Genomic DNA, 16,201 nt, shown 5'->3' on the forward strand with positions numbered 1-16,201 from the left:
GGGGCACACATTAGGAATAAGATGTTTGAAATTGCTGAATCTAAGCAAAGCTGACTTCTCTGAGTGCAAGGCTAATATAAACAAATGGGCACCAGCCCAACTTACTGATCACTTCTCAAATGAGCTACAAAAATCTGAAGCAGTTAACTTACTAGAAGGCAGTAGGATGAGATTTATTGCAGACACACTCTCAGAAATTCACATAACAAGGAAATGTTATGTTTACAAAAAAGCTTCTAGGCTTGTACATTTTTGACACAATATGCTCAAATCTAAGTTTTGATTTTGAAGAGTAGCAATGTTAACTGCAAATATATAGTTCAAATGTACCACACCTTATTGCATAACACTTGTGATACCTCAAATTAAGACTCTAAATAAACTGACTTATGGTGGCCTGCCTGCATAACTAATTGTATTCATGCCCATTAAGGCATATGGACATATAATTTCCGGAAGAAAAAGTTTATTTTATTGCTTTATCACTTCAATTATAATTAAGTAATGTTTGTTTCAAGCTATCAGTCTACTACTTCAATTTTATTATTCTTTAACATGTATTGTGTATCTTTTCTCCATCTCCAAATATCACATGATATTTGAATTCTACATCCAGGAAGGACCTGGAGGTGTGTCTACAGGAGACACTCCTGCCCTCTCATTGCTCCTATTAAAATATTTTTGTGGAACTCGTAACAAAAGGCTGCATCTATTGAACTAAATTATCTCTTTATTAGGAAAACACCAACACCAAAGTCTTCAAAATTACTGGAATTTTATTTGCCTCAGGCTTATGACTTGCAACCAAAGACATTGTGCAAAGAAAGCAAAGATTAAGTACACTTTAGGGAAAAGGTGATAATCCACATTGGTAACATAAAAGATCAGTCTGATGAAAGAAGCCATACGTTACACTATATAGATTGCAATATTCAATAGCATTTTTAAACCAACTTCTTTAATAGAGAAAAAAAAAAAAGTTAAGCAAAGTTTACAGTAGACATAAATTTGATACAATTCAAAAAGCTTTTTTTGGAAGATCATCAAGCGTAAAGTGGAAAAACGTATATGGGGCAAGGTGTATGAAAGCTAACTACTGAACATTCATAAGCTATTAAACAAAGTTGCATATATGTACCACAGTGTAAAAAACCAATACAGGACAAATAAAAAATTTGAAAACTGCCTGATGAAAAATAAAATAACCAGTGGCTTTTAATGACTTCTCCTGGTTATCAATGCTACAAAAGACATTTTTTTTGTTGCCTTTCTGATGCCACTGAAAAAAACCTTATCAAATGATAAAACCAGGCACAATCAAACCATTACCAAGTCAAAATCAGCCCATAGAAATATACTATCAACCCACATTTTCCCTCAGAAGGTTTCTTTGTTGTTTTTTGAGGCCCATTTGGTCACAATATGTTACATTTTTTTTTGCCTTTTTTACACCATGATATCATATGTTTGTCTGGCACTATCCTAAAACTAATTTATAGAGAATGAGAATACAGAAACAACCCGATGTCTATTTGACAAAAAGAATTCACTGGGTGTAAAATAGGAAAGAGAAGAGAAGGGGAAGGGGTCAGTTCTGGCAAGAAAATAAACCCTATGGATCACTCATCATCACTTCCGCTTGCTTCCGACTGGTCCTAGAGGTAAGAGACACAAGACAAGTCAGAAATTCTTTCCAGCTCTTCTGTGGAATTTGTTAAAGAAGGAAAAATAAAAGGAAGTATGAGGAAGAAATATGACAATTAAACTGATATATCAAGATAGCCTGAAGAAAGATACTGTGTTATTTAGTATTTCTCTTTCATGAAATGCATTCTTTAGAGAGGGAAGACAGAGAGACAGGAAACACCAGCTCTTTCTTTCTATCCAGACATTTAGAAACAACTGGGAAGACATCTATTTTCATTTGTTGCAATAATAGAAAGACAGCTATTTTCATTTGTTGCAATAATAGAAGCACTCATTAAAAAAAGGTAAAAAATGATCAAGCTGTAAGTTTTTCATCGGTGGAGAAAAGTGAACAGACCATGAGACTTAAAGGTTCAATGAATGTAGAACAACTCGAAGTAAGATCCAAACTTCTTAGACTTCTTGTCTTCCAGCACTGGGACCAGATCTCATAAGCACACTAAGATACAATTAACACCCCCACCCAATTCTCTCAGGATGATCACTACAAGTTACATATGTGCTTAAGCATGAATAGTTGAGAATTCTGACAGCAAGCAGGACAGGGTAGAGATGCAATCACTGCAACCACTTCCACAGTCTCACTGAACAAAACTTACATTTTCATCTTGATCCTCATCACTATCATCATCACTCACGACAGGCTTGGCTTTTGCTCTGCTTTGCCTCTTCTTGCCTTTTCCTTTTTCCCGACCTTTTTCATCCTTCTTATTTAACTTGATTTTGACTTTCACTGATTTTGCTGCAAAAAGTTTAACAGCATACATTAATGTAACATTCACTTATCAACTTTAAATGCTGTCTCTTGTTCACAGAAATTCACCTCCGGTAGCAACCTGAAAAGGCATTCCCCTCTGAATTTACATGGACTGTGGAACAACAAAGCAAGAGGTATTTGCTTTTATTTCTCTTGTTTTTAATAGTTTTAACAACAACATATATTAAACTATAAAGACTACCTTTAAGCTGACCATACCCATCTTCTTTTCATTCACAGAATGTATGGTGTGCACAGGTAGTATATGGTCCTGTGAGAAGATACACCTTTAAAAATATTTTCTTTCTTATCACAGAAATGTTTAGACTTGTAAAAACAGACCTTTTTTATATTTTAAAGTACAGAAATGCTGTGTGGAGGTTACTGTTAATTGTGATGCTTTTCCACGTTATTCTGATTCTAGAATATCCATTCATTTCCAAATGAGCTACTGAAATTGATGCTTTAGCACACATATGTGACACACATGGAAGGGTAGCTCAGGGCCAAGTACTACAGCTTCTGTAACCAGAGAAAAAGGCTAGCTGAAATTTGGATAGATGTACAAAGTGCAATGAAGAAATCCATCCTTTTTCCACTTTATCATGCCTCCAAATCTGCAGGGACTTAAGCATTCTAAGCATTCAGAGTTTCACTTAGTCACTGTCACATGGAGGAGTGTTTTCAAATTCATCTGGTTCTTAACAATGTGATCAACTTTCACATCACGTAGGTGTGTATCACACCATGCCTGAAGGTTGTCCACTTGCTAATAAAGACTGTCTCTAGCCTTTACAGGCACTTCCATTTACAAACAGCATGAACTGGGCCTGAAGGGCTTATAAACAATTATGGCCACCCACACAGCACCTCTAGGATTTGTTTCTGGCTTAAGAATAGTTTAAATAGAAGTAAGTCAAAACACTCAGTTGAAAGACCAAATCAATGTTACACCCAAGCAACCTTTGTAAAAAACTACTTCCAGCAACAGAAAAATAGAACCTTATAATCAGTCTCCATTGCAGAAGCAGCAAAACCTGCTCTTCCATCCCCACATCTATTTCCTTGTCAGTATTTCACAGGGAACTCACATTCCGATTCCGATTCTTCTTCTTCATCTTCTTCTTCATCATCATTGCTTTCATCCTCACTTTCTTCTTCTTTGGCTATCTTCTGTCGTGCACTTTTGAACACAGACTGAAGAACAATGGAATCCTCATAGATCTACAGTACAGGTACAAATCTCTGTCAGAACTATGAAGTCAAGAAGAATCAGAAATTCACATCATAGACTTAAATATCCAGGGCAAGTCTACAGAGTACATGGCATTTTCAAATAGTAATCATGTCTGTTGCATGAATCGTACAACAAATACGAGCTAATTCTTCATGCTCTAAATGAAGAAATCTGTCAGTAGTGAGCTGCAAAGAAACAACTCTAACACTGTATTACATCTAAAATGTCTAGCTAATGTTTTTCTTATTATTTATGCTACCATAGGAACTATTGTGCATTTTCATCAGATCATAACACCCTTGAAAACCTGCCAAAGGAACAGACTTCAGCAGTAAGCACCTTAATTAAAACATGGGTTTTCATCTGGCAATACAGTTGATAATGACAAAGATTTAACCCTCATTTATTTATCTTTTTTCTGAAATCAAAAGAGGCTACAAGGAAACTAATTTATCCCAAGCAGCTCATTCCTTGCTTCCTCTCAGAACTAAAAAGACTGGAAAAAAAATTTGGGCTTGCTCTAAAATTGAACATCTGCTCTCAAACATTCTGGAGTATACAAAGTATGTTGAGTACATCAGATTTTGTCTTTAACCTCCAGCATGAGGGGTCTCTCAAGAGTGACTACTTTTGGCTTGTAACACATTTCTTAGATTAACACAATAAAAATCTTGTTGTGTTGCTGAGTATCTGATTCTTTGTCATCACCTGAATAAATGACCTTGTGTAGTTTGTTTTGTAAAATGTTAGAAAACAAGCACTGCAAAATTCAGAACTAAATTAAGAATAATTACTAGAAAAGTACAGAGTCATAGACTGCATTTGATTTTATCATCATCATCATCTACCTTGGCTGTCTGTCATTCTACTCCTCTGGCTAGATGGCACTTTCTTGTATGAAGGGACTCTAGATATTTGTGGAAACGATAAGGGAAGGACTTTTGGCTGCCATTATGCAGTCTGTATGCTAAACGTGATAGAAGTGCTCTAATACTTTGTGGGTTCAACAAGATGAATTAGAAGAAGTTTGTTCAGAATACCTAACATGAAATATCTAATTCCTACTTTTTTCACTTGACCATCAAGTGCTTTTTTTGAAAAACTACCTTTCACTGTGGATTGTTCCCCATTCTCTGAGTTCCTCTGTGCTTTTTGTTTTGAGATGTTTGCTCTCAATCATGGTAATTTTTTTCTATATCTATCCTCTATGAAAAATAATCATGAACATTTTGAGAAGGCTGCTCTCCTGTCTTATGACATAAGTGAGCTGTGAGACTCCAGAACTTCCTTCTTTGGAATCAAATAACAATTGACTTGCTCTTATACCTGCTTCTTTTCAAGCAATTGATAGAACCTGCCAAGTTCCTCTTGAGAACTATTTATTTTTCATATACGTAAGCCTAGCATATTCAGTTGTTCTTAGGAATGGGTCTTTCAACTACCCTTCTGGTCTTCTTCACAAACACATGTTTCTAAGACAAAAATAATTAAAGGCCTGTAAAACACTTTATTTTTTTTCAATGCTGGCCACTACATATTTAGGGCATCAATGTGACTCAGACTTTCAAACAGTTCCCCAATGAAGTACAGCGGCTTCAAAAGTTATTTTAACCTTCTTTATGTGGAATTACTTGTCGTATACCTATCTATTTTGATACACAAAAAGCCCACCGGCTACTTCATGAAAAGCTGTGAAAATAGGAATTCTATTATTATGACATGAACACAATTCAAACAGGTTTCTAAATAGCCACCAACAATGACAGTAGAACTTGCTTCAAAAAGGGAGAAGCAACAACTAAAGAACTTCACAGCAAATTACAACATTCATGAGAAATCTTCTGTTTGAAGAGACACACAAGCATTTATAGCACCATACACATCTAATAGTCCTACACGTGTACTAGTCATTTGACTATTACAACATGAAAATTCTTTCAAAGCACTGAGGCTTCATTGAGGACAAAAGCCTTAACACTTGAAGTCAATCTATCCCTGAAAACCCTGAATAAGCCTCCATCTCAGATGGAACCGCTTTGCTCCACGGAAAAGCAGCATGCACCACATAACAGAACACTTGAAGTGTTCTGTGGTCTGTGAAGTTCACTGTGTGCTTGAACAACGACCTGAATTAGCCTTTTTGTTTCGAGTGCACACAAAAATACTCTAATTTACTGAAGTCCGTTTGTATGTCAGAGCAAAAGCAGAACCAGAAATGCAACAAAGAACACAAGCTATCAAGGAAGCCTGGAAATCTGGAAGACTACTGCGGAAGTGTCCTGCAACTCAGGGGAAATCAAAATTAATGGTATGAGAACTTAACTGGAAAAAAAAAAAGAAAAAAGAAAATAAATAACCTTAGATGCACATTATTTGGGCTTTATGAGATAAAAGGTAATATTAGGTCTGGTAATTAATGTTGATTCATTGGAGCAGAAAATAATACTACAACACTGATACATGTTAGGTTATTTCCAAACAGAGCAGCAATATCTATTAATGCTTCTACCCACTCACGATTACTTCTTTCAATTCTACCATCTCTGGTAGAAGAGACCAGTTCTTCATAAGCACGTTGAGTCATTCTGATGGGAATAATTTTTTTTTAATTTTTCCCATTTTACTACTGTTTTTCCTTTGCCTCTTTTATCTCCTCTTTTACCAACTTCCACCATTTTCTGAAGTCTCAGTTACACTTTTTGTTAACTTTACTTCACTTTTTCCCCTCCTCTTGCTATAATTAGATACTTACAGTCATTTTACTTCTATATGAAAAAGCAGTAAACTGAAAATTTACATCTGGACATGTAGCAAAATTATTTCTCAAATATACTACCATAATAAATTTACTCCAATAGATATTTTCAGTTCATTTATTTATAGTTGTTTCCATGTAACTGAAGACAGTAAGAAATTACAGGTACATATTACAGAAATAGTATTTTCCGTTTCTTGATATCAAAAATAATCATAAAATGATGAACTGAATCCAACAATTCTTCATAATAAATTCCATACTCAAAGTTAATTCTCAAATTTAACATAATTTAACATGAACTCCCTAATTTACCTAAATGTCACCACTAACGTTTAGAAAATTTAAGAAAACACTTGTTACTGGCAGCATCATCCTTCAGCTTACTTTTATTTAGGCTTCAAATAACATATCTTTTATCTCCTGCATGTTATGGAAGCTGTCCTCATGGTCTCTGCTTTTAACTGAATATTGTGTTTGCATAACACTTCTTGGATCTCATCTACAAAAGTAATCATCCAAGACTGTGTTTCACTGTATTGCGAGACAACTTTCTTATCTGTTTGTCTTCAGTATCTCCCATCTAGATTCCACAGTTTTTCCTTTTGTATCAGCACCCTGTTCCAAATTCTGAGCCCAAATGTGTGCCAAACATCTGTTTCAGATGAGTTTGCCTTCTAAACCCGAGACTCATCTGGGATTTATCCCTACTGTTTCTAAAAGAGGACACTGACCTTTCAACAATAAAAGAATATTTAAAAAACAGAGGCTTCAGAGGGTGAAAAGCTTCATATATCTTTATACATATACATCTTCACTGACGGACAAGCTTGAATTTTTAGCTTCCATTAGCAGAACTGAAGAGCTTTCTATGATGTATTTCCTCAACATCCTGTCCTAGAGCTGTACTGTTACATCTACTGCTTCTGTGATCCACTGTGGGAAACCTAAACAGATGTATCACTCTACGCACTACCTTTTTACCATGGATTCAAATAGTCTTACTGCAGCTTTAAAGTACACATAGATCAGAAAAAAACAATCTCGGAATTAGCACTAAAAACAAATTTTCTGAAAATATACACTCTAGCAGTGTCCAGTGAATTCTGGATTATAAAAATATGGGCTTTTTTCTCCAGTTCAAGTAAGAATTGACAGAGAGCTTATATAAAAAATAATAATCAACAAGCACTAAAATCATTAGATGGGGAAACCCGTACGTTTAACAGAAATGAACTCATTCAGACCTGAGATCCCTCCAAGTTGAATGTCTGTGCATTGTGACACAGCAGCATGACGTCTTTTTCTAAATCCCCAAGACTCCTATATTTATGGTTGCGAATTCTTTCCTGTTGCATTTGTTGAGGAAATGAAGATGAGTATTGATGGCAGTGGTGTAGAAAGAAGAACAGCAGAGAAGAAACTGAATTATTATTTGATCTTTAAAAATTTTATCTAAGCATCAAGGTAAGTATCTTTATAAAACATAGAACTTCTTCAACCATGTTAACATATTATTCAAAAAATGCATCAAGGTAAGAGAAAAAATTAATCAATTTCTTTGTGAACTGTAAGGGCTAAAAACAATGGAGCTCTTTCAGTAAAAGAAGTTCCAGTTTTGTTTTTCTAGTAAAGAAACCCAGTAACTGTAACACAAATTATAGAATTATGACATCATCCAAAGTGCAACATGCTGATAAGACTCCATCTCCTAAACTCTGGATCTGACCTGCCTCTTCCAAGACATGAGGCTAGGGTCTAGAAGGGGAAGCCCTATCAGGAGCAGCTGAAGTCATCTGGTCTGTTCAGTCTGGAGAGGAGAGACATTGCAGCCTACAACCTCCTCATGAGGGGCAGTGCAGGGGCAGGCTCTGATCTTTTCTCTGCATTGACCAATGGTAAGACCTGAGTGAATGGACTGAATTTGTGTCAGGGGAGGTTTAGGGTGGATATCAGGAAAAGGTTCTTCACCCAGAGGGTGGCTGGGCACTGGATGAGGCTCCCCAGGGAAGCAGTCACAGCACCAAACTGACAGAATTCAAGGAGCATTTGTCAATGCTCTCAAGCACATGGAGTGATTCTTGGGGTGTGATTCTTGGGGCCAGGAGTTGGACTTGATGATATGTATCAGTCCCTTCCAACTCAGGATATTTATGGTTCTATGATTTTAAACATAGGGATAGATATATTCCACTAGAACTATTAGATCTTTGTCAACAGTGTGTTTTTACCAAAACTGTTGACAGATTCATAATTAGGTCTTTGCAAAAAGGCACTGAGATGTCATCACTACTATATTTTAATTTCACCTTGAAATCACAGTGATACACTGCAATATACACTAAAAAAAATTACTAACAAGGTGTGTGACTATCTTTAAAATCTAATCCATCAATACAAGTGGCACAAAATATTCATATTGTTATTTTAAAAACAACTTTATGCTCAGCTCACTCTTCTGTAAAACAGAAAGAAATGGAAGAATTTCTACTTTCAAAATTCCTCCACTCCTTACCTTTATTTTTTTGAAGTCCACTGGCTTCCTGATTAATTCATAATACTCTGGTAGTTCTTTCCTAGATGGAAGCTGAATGAAGACTTCACTTAGCTGCCGTCCTGAACTGCTGAAAAACAACAAAGCCATACTGAAAATAATTGTTATAACTTTCTCATAAAAAACACACACACTATATAATAATAAGAAAAAAATTAAAATAATGGAATAAAATCACAGCTTTTCTTTCAAAGAATTAGAACCCTGTTTTTCAAATTTGATACTGGTAATTAACTTACATTTGAAATTTGAAACTGTTGCCCTAATGTATCATTAATATGTCATCTAATATCATTAGAGATGAATATGTATAGGAGGCTTTATGAATAAAGAATCAGGATTTGCATCTAAATTCCACAGTCCTTTGCTGAGTATAGCAAAGGTTTGATTTTATTCAGTAATTTTTAGCAATTCCCCCTTCTGTCACTCTTAAAGTTTGTCTTCTTCTTGATCACTATACAGATAGTTTTGTAATTCCTCATTAGAGCAAACCATACTGATTTCTATTCTACTATATGCTGATTGCTACTAGAGTACCTTGATACAACAACAAAAAATGAGTAACTTCTACTAATGACTGCTGGGTTTCTGGGAAGATCACTCCAATTATATTGAAAATCACTACTGCCATTTGTACTTCTTCATTTATTTAAAATAAAGTGATAAACTTTCTATAAAACTTTTATACTGTCAGAAAATTGCCTATAACTTAGAGGTGTCCAAACCTTCCAAGATTCCCATACCTCCCATTGTTTATCCTCTTTTAATAGCCACTGTAACACTTTCATATAGAGGATCTTTTTTAATCTTCTTATTTGTCATTTTCCAAATAATACATGGCTGTAAGTCACCATAGGAGGAAATGTGCTGATGACACTTATGGTTTAGTTGGTTTTGTGTTCTTTTTGATTTGGTTTCTTTCCCCATGTGCATGTAATTTTCACAGTGTAGCAGAAAAAAGCAGTCCTGTGAAGAGCTGCACACAGCACTGACAAGCATTTCCCAGTTCACATTCACAGGCCTTCTTCTCTCCCAGCTACCCCAATAAGGCCCTGTTTACTCAGTTGAATTTTCAGATAGTATCTCAGGATCACCAAACTCCACAGGAGTTGGGCAAGAAGGCCACCAAGTACTGATTTCCCCCTGGGCTTTCTCCTGCAACCACTGTCCAGAATGGTGTAGGATCTTACCACACATTAAACTAAAACTGAATTAAGATTAAGCAATTCTACAATGGAGAATGATAAAAAGCAGAAAGCTGGCAGCAGCTCTGCCCTTTATGGAAGTAATGAATGTTTACTATACAGTATGCATTTCTTAATGCCTGAGCTAACATCATAATTTGAGAAGGTACTGTTTTTCTTATGGACCTGATAAAAAAATGAACAAGAAGGAATAAACAGATTTTCCTAATTTCCTAACTATCTGGTGCTCACCTAATCCATGATTTTCTATTGTTCTCAGTTTGGTCTTGAGACAATGCTGTTCTTTCCATTGCAGAAGACAATAATGTAAATACCCTAATTGCAGACTGCTAATCAGCAGCAGCAGCAGCAGGAGCAGCCCTTGTGTCCTCAGCAGTAGCTGCCAAGCTGCCTGCTGGGTCTGAGCAAGGTTCTGGCACACACCTGAGCGCGCTCCTGGGCGCGGCGGCTGCAGGTGAGACAAGGCAGTGGGCGCAGTGCAGGGTGCATCCTTGTCCCAGAGGACAGTGAAGACTGTACTGCACACAGCTATTGGGATAGATACTCACAGAGACCACTGCCACCTTCAGTAGCAGCCACTAGCAACTTCACCCAACAGGTCTAATTTATCTGGGAAGAACCCTGTTACTGAAATAGAAAAATGCATAAGATGGCCATGTAACTGTCACAGCCAAGATTTACTTATTTCTCTCCTGCCAGAAAATAACTGAAATACTGGGCATTGCACCTGCCATCTCATTTGGTATGGACTCACGAATTCATTACTTTTGTCCTTTCCCTGTCCAAGTGTTTATACAATGGATTTAAAGGCACCAGTCTTGTTCTTGACCTGTGTGAGGGTCTATGTCATGCTACATGATGGAACCTGTCTTCTTCACAGACTGCCCTCTCAACGTGAAACTGGAAGTAATGCAAGGAAAAGCAATGCATTATACACATTCTACACAACTGAGTAAATTCCTTTGAAAATTGAGGACTGCATTTTTGGGTTTTTTTTGTTCATAAAAGGAAGTGTTGAGCAGTAACAGCTGCGACTGAGAGCAACAGTGTTTCTTCTGAACATATACAACACTATGAAAACCAGCAACTGGATCCCTGGTGCCCAAATGGCATCTTAAAATTTAAGTTTCTATTGCCTCTTTATAAAATGAGAATAGAATGCTGTGGAAAAGTACTGTATCTGCAAGACATTCAGACTCCTTAGGAGCATTATATAGTAGCCCAGGGAGAATTCAGCTATTCAGTAAGAGATCAGCTCACACCCTATACATGCGAGGCACTGATCCTAAGGAAAACAAAGCAAAACAAAGCATATCCTGTGGCACCATTATACAGCACACTGTAACTTGCTTGCACTTTGGTACAGTGTGAGTGTTGATTAGCTATCACTGATGTGTTTTATTTCAGCAGCCTAAAAATAAATTTCTATTTGAGTAAAATTACAGAACCACTGATGCTGGGCTTCTTCTACTGTGCTTTAGAATCTAATACTGAAGAGAATTACTTCAGTAAAAAGGAAACAGCCACTAATAAACTAATTCTGATAAAATTTTAAGACACATTTAGCTTATTTGTCCTACTGAAATAGCTCCTGATGATTATAGCTTTTAATCGCACAGCTGTATTATTTTCTCTTTACATCCACACACCTCCCTTATATGTTATCTTATATTAAAAATAAAACTCATAAATTAATAAACAGCAATATTCTATTTTCCAGGTGTAAGACCAGCCAACTGTGATTTGTTCACACATTCTATTAAACTAAGAATGCCATAGAAAACCCTCAAGCTTTTGCTTGATGTAATTAATTACGGAAAAACATTTAAGACCATGAAAGGAAAAGCATTAAGGGCACAATGGAAGACTACAACCTGATTTTGTCTACTCAGATCAAGAATAGCTTATTCTGTTCTATCATTTTTATAGAACCTATTCTCACAATGAAGTACCATCTTGCACTTCCATTGTATATTTGCATCCATAATATAAATGAATGGGATTGTTTCTAACAATCTCAAATGTTGTGGATACAGTAGGTGAAAATTAGTAATTATTAATGCAACTCTGATTTTAATCCTTTTGCCCACTTATGTAATTAGAAAATAATAACCACAACAACTACCACGTAAAAATGTGCAGTAAAAGAAAAAAAATCACTTATGGTTGCCTAGCAACTAGCAGGCTACGTGCTGAAAGAAGAAGGACCAGAATAAATTAAAAGATCCGACTGCAAAAGAACTGTGACAGTTCATTGCTACTGCATCAGTTCAACATGCTAGTCCCATGTGTGCTCACATTAAAAACACTTGCATACTGCACAGTTTAAAAAAGCATTAAGAAATTTGCTTATTTAGAAAATGTTGCTGTTAAGAAAAATATTTGTGTGCAATGTTTCAGTTTTTCTCTTGTTTTTGTCAAACTGCTTACAAGGTGCATAAGAGCATATAATTCCACACTTTTAGTCAGTATTGTCTTGGGTGAGATGAAGTGCAGGAACCTCACTTGTATGAGGCTCGTTTTCTATTTGTTTTCCCTGGCAATATTTGACCAGAAACAAGCTGCAACAGGCCTGTTAAAAGCATGCTACTACCAACACTTCTTTCTCCTTTGGAATCAAAAGGAGAGACAGCTATGAGGCTGGAACTGCAATACGTTCTTGTGTTTCTGGCAAATTTCATACTCTTAACAAATAATGAAATTCAATTTAGAGTGGGTAAAATGAAGAGTCCTGCATGCTTGCCCAAGTCAGGATGCTCACAAACAGAATCATGATTTGAAAACTACAACTTTGAATCAAATGCAACTTACAAAGATGGTATTTAAAAGAAAAGTGAATGAGGGGGAGAAGAATTACAAGAGCTGACATAGCAACTGTATAGGGACATGATTAACTTTCATTAGTGTTTAATGGTCCCTGTTTGGAACTGACTACAGTAGTACATGGTAAGCTGTCCCCATCATTGAAATGGAAGTGGATAAAGATAGTTAAATACGTAATCCCTGGGTATGACATATGGCTATGTACTCCATAACTTGGGCTTGGATATAAGTAAAAATTATTTACTTTGTGTGTCTGAATACCCAAGAGTACCAGTTGGCATAATTAATTACTAGTTAGATCAGTAATGGCTAACTGCGTTACTCTACATTTTAAAACAGTTAAAAACTGACAATGTAAGAAAACAGACTATGAATAAAATCCATTTCCTGTACACAGAAAATACCCTTTGCCTAAACTGTGTCATCAAAATGCCGAGCACCACAGACAGGAGAAGTGTCATGCCAAGAAGGCAAAAGGCAAAAGAACTCTACGCTTCAATTTTTTTCTATTCTTCTTTGAATGTGGTCAACAGCTACCTGATACCAGGAGGAGACTTTGTGAATTTAATTGGTACATTATGCAAGTCCTTGTTTTAAATCCATGAATAGATCACATGGCAGGTAGGGGACAAATGAAATCACTGTATGGAACAGAGCTATCAGCATCTCTTGAATTCAGCGGTTGCTATTTATGCAAAGTTAATGCAAACTAGTGGAAATATCAAACTGGTACTCAGACAGGAAACATTAAATTCTGATGTTAAGCAGAAGAAAACAATGGGTTTGTAAGGAAGCTGATTGATTGCAAGGTATGAATGACAGAAACATAGAATTATTTATGTTGAAGAAGACCTACAGCATCATCCAGTCCAACCATTAACCCAGCAACTACTCTACTACTAAGTGCCACATCCTCACACCTTTTCAACACCTTGACCATAGTGATTCTACCACTTCTCTGGGCAACCTGGTCCCATGACTGAGCACTGTTTCAACGTTTTCCCCAATATCTAGTCAAAAATCTCCCCTGTGGCAACCAGAGGCCATTTCCTCTTGTTACCTGTCACCATGGAGAAAAGACTGGAACTCCCTTCAGGTAGCAGTTGTAGAAAGCAGTAACATTCCCTGGGCCTCCTTTTCTCCAGGCTAAAAACCCCCAACTTCCTCAGCTGCTCCCCACTGGACATGTGCTCCAGACAATTTGCTAACTTTGTTGCCCTTCTCTGGACATGCTCCAGCACTTCAGTATCCTTTCCTTCTAGAAGAGAGAGGCCCAAAACACAGGAATTCAGGTGGCCTCTCTAGTGCCAATTACAGAGGGACAAGCACTTCCCTAATCCTGCCAGGATGAAGTATCATTCATTTTCTCTGCTTTCTCTACCTTATTTTCATTTACTTAATCAAGGGGAAAAAGCTACACTTACAGCTTGTCTTCCTCTGAAATAAATCATAAAGAGGAAAACCATCACAGGAGGAAAAGTACAGTTTAGGAGACTAAGCCTGCATGTGTATGATTCAGATCAGCAGCTGGGGCTCAAATGTGGCATAAAAGTTCTTTATTCTGAAAGAAAAGCTATCAGGAGTAAAACTGTCCCTTATTTCAAAAGGCTACAGAATTTTAAGTGGACATGCAAACTATGTTTTGTGCCAAACTGATTTGGTGGTGCCAAGCAATAGGATGAGAGGGAACATGCAGATAACAAAGCACAGAAAAGTTTCATCCTCACATGAGAAGAACTGCTTTATTTTGCACTGACCATGCACTGAAACAGATTGCTCAGAGAGACTGAGGAGTCTCTCTCACTGGAGACATTCAAGAAATGTCCTGAGCAACCCTGTCATGTGCCCTAGGATGACCCTGTCTGAGCAGGGAGGCTAGACTAGATGACCTGCTGTAGTGCCATCCAAACTAATCCAATCTATGGTTCTTCAATCTTGTGTTGTGAAAACATAACATACACAACATATGATTCTATGATATTCGTGTCTATGGGCATTCCTAATTTTAGAGGGAAAGAAAGACAAAAGCACGTGAATTGGAGAAAAGTGTGACAATAATGTTGGACTGATGCTCTGCAACTCGCTCTCTTCTAAACACGTGTTTTACACTGCAAGGTTAGAACCCGGTACAAGGATGTAAGAAATAATTGCAACAAAATCTCAGATTAACATGTATTGGAAATGGATTCTGCAAAGATGATGTGTTTACTTTGTTTGGGAGAATCAGGATCAATGTGCAACAGGAAACATGCTTCCAGGTCCCTGAATCTATGGTCTTGGTATTGTAAATAATCATATAGGACTCTTAAAATCAAGGAATAAAGGCCAAATCCATGTAGTTATTCCTGTCACACTTTTCCATTTGGAAATATTATAGAACCCTTAATTAATAACTTGTATGAATTAATAAAAGCTTCTAGTCATGTAACCTTGTGACCACTATATTGTATTTTCACATAGTTCTACCCTTCCCATCTTTCCCAGGTGAATTTACCGAGAGCAATGATCTTCCCCTCCCAAGACTGGGTAAACAAACCGACCTGTTTCCTCTCATAAGGCTCTCCCATGCTACTTGTCACTGAAGTAATTATTTACACTTGTCTCATTGTAAACTAATCTTCCTTGAATGTAAAAGCATTCAGGTACTATATACAGCAATTCAAGCTTTAACAGTATTATATATGATGACATACATCTGTAATGATTATTTCCACATCCACACAGTGTCATGGTAAGGCTCCTGTTTTCTTATGTCTGGACAATACTGATGGAGCATAGTTGATCAGTAATTTCTCTGTCCAGGTAATTCTTCTTCTATCAATTCCACTTGAACTGACACATGAATCAGAAGAAAAGTTTCTTACTTTTGGTCTAAGAATACCATATAATGTACTCTGAGATGCTGTATTTCATGCCATTGCTTTTACTCCACACCTGTGTCCAGTCTGCTGTGAACAAAACCCCACTACTGATGTTTTAATTTTGGCCAGGACATTCTGCATTTTTAATACATACCATGAATATATTGTGATTTAAGCCAAGACCAATTCTCCAGGAATTTCTTCTCAGTTCACTAGTAACTTTTTTAACAGTGCCTTCAGCTAGGTATCTTTACTTCTTTTCACTCAGATTAATGAGCTTACTCATTTTATCTCCTCTTTCT

General features: G+C 36.6%; 1 protein-coding gene across 7 annotated transcripts in view; it reads right to left on the reverse strand.

Annotated features, from left to right (window-relative positions):
• Positions 1-758: 758 nt before the first annotated feature.
• The window catches only part of SMARCA2 (SWI/SNF related BAF chromatin remodeling complex subunit ATPase 2), a 112,613-nt gene continuing 97,170 nt past the window's right edge, over positions 759-16,201 (reverse strand). For 6 of the 7 annotated variants that reach the window (XM_079329966.1, XM_079329962.1, XM_079329967.1 and 3 more), the window contains 5 exons: positions 8,972-9,077; positions 7,704-7,805; positions 3,556-3,688; positions 2,307-2,449; positions 759-1,655 (listed from right to left, as the gene is read on the reverse strand). In XM_079329966.1, coding sequence (XP_079186092.1) covers positions 1,620-1,655; positions 2,307-2,449; positions 3,556-3,688; positions 7,704-7,805; positions 8,972-9,077 — 520 coding nt within the window. In that variant the 3' untranslated portion in view covers positions 759-1,619. Of the gene's footprint in view, positions 1,948-1,978; positions 2,450-3,555; positions 3,689-7,703; positions 7,806-8,971; positions 9,078-16,201 lie in introns of all 7 variants that reach the window. The other variant, XR_013777106.1, reaches the window with a different exon arrangement.

Source organism: Erithacus rubecula (genome assembly GCF_903797595.1).
Source record: "Erithacus rubecula genome assembly, chromosome: Z".
NCBI lineage: Eukaryota > Metazoa > Chordata > Aves > Passeriformes > Muscicapidae > Erithacus > Erithacus rubecula.